This window comes from Alligator sinensis, unplaced genomic scaffold (assembly GCF_000455745.1).
Source record: "Alligator sinensis unplaced genomic scaffold, ASM45574v1 scaffold1170_1, whole genome shotgun sequence".
In the NCBI taxonomy this organism is placed as follows: Eukaryota; Metazoa; Chordata; order Crocodylia; family Alligatoridae; genus Alligator; species Alligator sinensis.
The window spans coordinates 270,497-276,730 of record NW_005842859.1 but is presented as its reverse complement, the minus strand read 5'-3'; the positions used below and the strand labels follow the sequence as shown (position 1 = coordinate 276,730).

At 51.4% G+C, this 6,234-nt stretch overlaps 1 protein-coding gene across 1 annotated transcript in view; it reads left to right on the top strand.

Moving 5' to 3' along the window:
- Nucleotides 1-6,234, top strand: part of LOC102384143 (histone RNA hairpin-binding protein-like) — a gene marked incomplete at its 5' end in the record, with an annotated part of 11,476 nt that overhangs the window by 3,291 nt on the left and 1,951 nt on the right. Inside the window, 2 exons of the mRNA XM_025191785.1 lie at nucleotides 4,005-4,062; nucleotides 6,113-6,227. Coding sequence (XP_025047570.1) covers nucleotides 4,005-4,062; nucleotides 6,113-6,227 — 173 coding nt within the window. The remainder of the gene's footprint in view (nucleotides 1-4,004; nucleotides 4,063-6,112; nucleotides 6,228-6,234) is intronic.

The window sequence follows — 6,234 nt, the reverse complement described above, 5'->3', positions numbered from 1 at the left end:
CGGGCGGGGGTGGCGGTTCCCGCCCGGGCTGGGGGAGCTGCGGGCGAAGCTTGCCGCAAACAAGGCGGGTCTGGCCGGCGCCGGGCGCTGCGGGGTCCCTGGGCGTCCCCGCGCAGCTCCGTCCCGCGGCACGAGCTCTGGCCGGGGCCGGGGGCTGCTGGCCGATGGGCGATGGCCGTGCCTGGTGGGGTTCAGAGGCGTCTCCTTGGAGGAGCGCTTTGTGACCCCCGGGATAGGAACGGAGCTTCTTCAGGGAGGAGGAGGAGGGGGAGCCCCTGCATCCTCCCTACGGGGGTGGCCTTTTTGTAACAGTCCGGATCTGGTTTCTCTCCCGACACCAGAGAGATTCTCCCAAACAAATTAAGCACGCTGAGATGATCTTGCACCCTGGCGAGGGTCTCTTACAGGTCGGGCAGCCTCTGCTCCCTCACTGCTCCCAGTCACCCCTTCGGTTGTTGCCTTTGGGGTGTAACTGCAGTCTCTACCGTTGCTGCTGTTTGCATTTTCTTAAGCAGTAGCATGAACCCAGCCCAGCTATAATCGCAGTTGGCCATAGGTCTGCTGCCCCGTCCCTATGGCCAGAGCAGGACAGACTGGGGTGCGGGAGCCGCGGGCTCCAGAGACAGGAGCAACAGCAGCACGTGCTGGAGTCAACAAGTTGCTCTTTGTAATGTCACTGTGCTGGGGCAGCTAACTTGCAATCGGAGCGGTTGAGCGGCCATCAGCTTCTCGATCTCTTCCTCTGAAACCAGCAGTTCCAGGACTGCTCCTGTCCTTGTCCTTGTCCTTGTCCTTGTCCTTGCCTTGCTTCAGGCTCCAGTCGCCTTCCACAGAGGAGCTGCGTGATGCGCTCCTCCCTGCTGCCCGCGCTCAGGCCTAGGGGGATGCATTGGTCAATCTTCTCTCTCCCCAGGCCCCGATCCTACCCTTGCTCCTCCTCCCAGCTGAGTTTGTATCCTGCTGTGCCAGCCCAGCAATGAAGCAGCACTGGGAATCAGAAGGTGGACTTAATTAATTACTAAGGAGTAAACTGTGATTTAAACCGTCAGTCTTAACTTTGTTTTGTGTTTGTGCTGTTAGTCTTTCTTTAGAAAAGTAGCTCCTTTTAATTGGAGGGTAACAATTTAAAAACACATTGATCTGCAACTAAATGTAGCTCTTACACTGAAGTTGGTATTCTTTGCTAGCCAGGAAGATGCGCAAAATCTGTATGCGATTTTTCTAAGCAATTATATATCTTAACCTGCACTTATTCAAATTCTTAATTTTTGATAGTTCTAGATTTATGTTAGAAATGATAAATTATGCATTTCCTTGTTAGTCTTCTTTCTTGTGGCTTATATCAACTTGAATGGAAATGAAAATACATGAAATTCCATTTAAAACGCTGCTTTTTTATTAGCCAATTAAAACTGCCTTAAATATACTGGGTATATACACTTTTTTTATTTTTTTTTATTTAAAACAAATTTTTACGTTTAAAAGAGAACCCAATGTATTAAACAGAGGAAGCATGAACTGTAGTGAGTGAATTGACCAATTTGTTTCTGGTCACCCTGTGACAGAGAAGTTCTCAGTGGCATTTTCAAAGGCAAGCATCTTGGGCAGGCCAGTAGGTGCAGAAATCCATGAGAGGTATGTCCTAATGTGTTTAGGATTTTCAAAAGCAGCTATTAGGTAGTTCTCTGCATTTTAGGTATATAAATACCATGTCCTTCAAGTTGTGGCGAACAGTAGATCTCATTGTGTCCCACCTGGATTACCTTCTTACCTTGGAAGAGAACCAGTTTTCCTGCTCTTTCAATCCCGACCCGACCCGACCCGACCGGAGGGAGGGCTCTTTGTGCCCGATAGCTTGTCTCGCCACAGTTGCCCAGTAACAGATATCACCAACGACCCCTTGCTGCCTGCAGATTTCCTAACTCCCCAGGGCTACAACACCACTCCAGCCCCTAGTCACTTTGAACTTTGTGAATGAGCTAGTGCAAATGAAGAAAATAGTCTCTCTGTACCTGCCAGCTAAACTGAAATGCAAAGGAATTCAGGCAAAAGCTTTTCTCCACAACAGAAAATGAAAGTACTGACATCTGGAAAAGCATAAACAATTGCATTTCCTTCGCTGTAGACTGGAAATCACGGGCTGAATCGAGTATCTGTTACGTTGTGACACATTTCTAAAGCATAAGTTGACCTGAGAAACTAAAGATGTTTCCCCCTCATTCTGCATGTAACTAAAAATAGTAGTATCCTTAACATGGTAATGTTTGAGGAAGGGTTATTGACAAAGCCTGTTTATTTAAACTATTGTAATAGATTGTAGCAAATGTAGGTTTTAACTTAGGATTTCATAATGAATTCCAAATAGGCTTAATTAAAAAAGAATATTTGAATATAACTTTCTGCACCCCAGGGGTCAGTATCTAGAGGATGAGGAGCCTGCTGGCTCAGTTGATGGCTAGGCTTAGGCACTAAATCCTGGAGGAGAAAGGTTGGAGCAGCTGTTGCACCGGTATAGGGTGATGCGCGTCTGTATAGCCAGCTCCTGGTCCAGACCATCGGGCTCATCAGTGCAGTGATAAGTGCCACAGATCCATGCATGCATCCAGCATCTGAAAACCATCTAAAACATTTTTCCCTTTCCCTGTTGCTGTGCTGCCCTACGCCCAAGACAACATGGAGAGTGAATGAGAAAAGAAAGCAACAACTGGTAAATGGCTATCAAATGGCAAACTGAAGTGAATTGCTGAGTTGTTAGGATCGGGAACATTACCTGTAGCCAGCTGAGGGGAAGGTTCTGGCAGATGAGCCAGGGGTGTTTGAAGTGGGCCAGGTGGTTATGACCCTCCTAGGTGGTTGTGAGCCCTGGAGTGAAAGCTGAGATTGTACATAAAGCAATGGATTAAGCCTGCACCTGCCAGAGAGGTGACTTGCCCTGACAAGAAGGTGAGTGTGCATTTCAGACTGTCGCTGCCTTGTTGGGGATGTTAGTAATGTAAGTGTTGGGTGCTACTAGATAAGGTGCACGCTGACCATGCCCCCCACCCCTTGCTGTTCTCGGCTACACAGGTTTGTATCCTGTCCCCATCCTTGTAGTCTGAGTGCTTTCCAGTCTTGCTTCATGTGGTCTAATGGACATCTGTCAGCTGGTTTGTTTCCACTGGCCCTTGTTTCAGGATGTACGGAGAAGTAAGTTGCAGGGGAGGAGTTTGGGTGGGTGTGCTGGTTTTGTTTCAAAGGGCCATGCAGCTCTGCAGAGAAGACGTGTCAGAGAAGGGCTCCTGGCATTTGGAGTGTGGTTGGCAGAGTTTCTGATACTGAAGTCTTCATGTGGTTGTCCTGGTTTATTTCTGTATGCCAGTGATGTATAGCTATGAGGGCCCTCCCTTAAAGACCTTCCAGGACGAGCTGCAGCATAAAGCAAGTTCAGCTTGGAGAATGTTGCTCCTGTACATTTCCTTTTCGCTCATCTCTGCAGTTCTCTGAAGGACGGAGAAGGGATTTGCAATTTGCAGAATACACAGGCATGACACACGAGGTCAGGGAGGGCCCTTGCAGGGGACCACATGAATATGGCTCTGGATGACAGGGGGGCTTTGTCACGTGGCTTGTGGAGAAGTGAGGGAGCAAAGACCAGAGATGGGAGAAGCAGTGGGGAAAGTTGCAACTAGCGTGGTGGCGTTCTATCATCCCAGAGGGAGCGAGATGAGCTAATTCCGCGAGCAGGGGCTGGGGGTTTTCTCACCGAGTAAGGGGTCTGTTGGGATGTTGACAACCTGAGCCAGGAGCCCGTTGTGGGTCAGGAGTCCCACGGAGCACTTCGGGCGCCTGCTGGAATCTAGTCTCCGTTGCCACAGGCTGCTGTGGCTAGGATTCATAGCAGAGTCTCTGATCTGTTCAGTGCTTCCAGACCTGATGGTGAAGCTGGTTTTTGCTCCTGGCTGGGAGGAGGCCGAGAGGTTCTTGTTCCTTCCTGCAGCATGGTGACTCTGTGTTTTCCTCCGTAGCCATGGCCTGACCAGGCAGACGTGACCCGCTGTGGCAGCCCTTCCCTGCTCATGTCTGGTAAGAACACCTAGCTGCATTTCACCTGTTGTGCCCACATCATGCTTTTTTTCTGCCTCCACCCATTTGTGTTACGAGATGTTTTTTGTCTGTGCATCTCCTTGCCAAAAGGACTTATCAATCAGAGATGGGGCTGAGGGGGGGCACCCCAGCGAACCTGCCGTTCCAAAGGAACAGCTGTTTTCCCCTGCCAGGTGTGCAACTTAATACTGTACCATCTGGGACCCAAGCCTGAAACCAGCTCCTTGTTCCAGAAAAGCAGTGAATAAATCTGATTTTTAAACCACTCCATCCCTATCGTCTCTGGTATCAAAAGCATAGAAGAAATCAGTTCAAAACTAGAGTAATAAAATAGAATCTTCTTAATATTGCCCCTTTCTGACCAGGTCTTTCTGAAAGCTTTGTGCAAGTGTCCTTTGTAGCATCAAGCAGCAATTCTGCTGCCATCTGTGTGTGGAAGTGCTTGCAATCTGCTACCCGCTGTCTGTGCATAGGGAAACACAGTTGTTAGAATGCAGGCTAGGGCTAGGAGTGGATGCAAGACGAGAGGTGAGATACAGACGACGAAGGGCCTTTCAAGACCTTCGCTGTGCTGAATCTCTCTCCAACTAGTGCAGAGCATCCTGGCTCCTCGGCAGCTTTCAGAGCTACTGTCCACATAAGAGCATTCCTTGTCGTGCAGGGAACTTTCCCAGAGGGAGGAGCACTTCCTCGACGCCGAGCTTTCTGTTTCCCTAATGCAGCAGCCTCCGGGCCTTAGTTTTGGAGCTGGTTCTTGGCTGGAATCAGTTCTCTTCTAGATGCTTGTGGCATCACTGACCGTGAGACAGGACAGTTCTCCATCCCAGGAGACGCATCAGCTAAATTCTGCCTAGGCCATGCAGGGTTGGACCTTTGTAACTGGTGACCTGGATGCCCCCATCCCCTGGTGATCCCCATCTCCTCTCCAGTCTCCGGCAGTGCTTTGTTGCATGGGGTGGCTCATATCAGATGTTCCTCCAAAGAGTGTGAAAGCCCCTTCCTCTCCAGGAAGCCCAGGGCTCAGATTTCCTGACACCATCCCAATCTGTTCTCTGTTGCACAACCAGCCTGCCTGCCTCAGTATGTTTCTATTTTAGCCATTCTGTGGCATCAAACTCATTCTGTTGTTTCTGGCATTAAAAACAACATCCGCTTGCTGTACAGTTGGGCAAATTGCTGTGGGCCAGCTCATCAGGGAGACCATCACCACCCCCACAGCAACCCCTCTCTTCCGCCCCACAAAACGTGCATTATATTCACTTAACTCGGCTACAGCCAGTCATTTGGGAGTTTAGTGACGGAGGCATTCAGCCAAGACCTTCCACAGTTGAGCAGGGTACTGGGAAGCAGACTACTGTCCAAGCAGCAGTGTTGCCCCATCGGGGCCTGTCTGCAGAAGCAGGACTGTGGCACGTCAGTGGTGGCTGTAGGATTTGAGTGTTTCCATTGCTCAGTTCCTCAAATGTACGGTTTGTGGAGGAGGTGGGCAGATCTCCGTGTGGACCGCCTGTCCTGCAGTCATCCCCTTGCCCAGTTCAGAGAGGCTTGCTACATCTGTGCCCTCCTTCAAGGCATCAGTACCAGGGATGAGGCTTCCCAGTCCCGGTGCTTGCCAGCCACCGTGTGTCTGCCCTCTTCCTAGCCCAGCTGGAGGGAAGATGCCCCTTGTGCTGGGACGTGCGGGGAAGCAGATTTAATGAGCTAACATCTCTTGGGGGCATCACGCAGTGGCGGGGCTGGGGGCAGACGAGGCACGCCGGTGCTGTCTTAGGGTAGCGAGAACAACCCCAGGCGCCGAATCCAGGGAGTTGTCATAAAGCCCCACAGCCAGGAGAGCCTCCTTCGGGGCCGGGCGCCCAGACCAGGATGCATGGGAGAGGCAGGCGGTGGCCCTGGACGGGGCAGTGCTGGTGCTGGCGCCGGCGCCGGCCTCTCAGCCCGGACTGCGGGACAAGAACGAGGCCGTGGCTGCCTGGGGGGTGAGACGGGCAGGCTGGTAAATTGTTCCCTCCTCTGGCGTCTCTTGCAGAAAGGGCTTCCTGGAGGGACCGGCTCCTCTGTCCTCGAATCCACCTTCAGGACAACGTAAGCTTCGGCTACCGCCACCCCAGCCTGGGCCTGCCGCCTCGCCGCCAGAGCAGCCGGCCCCCC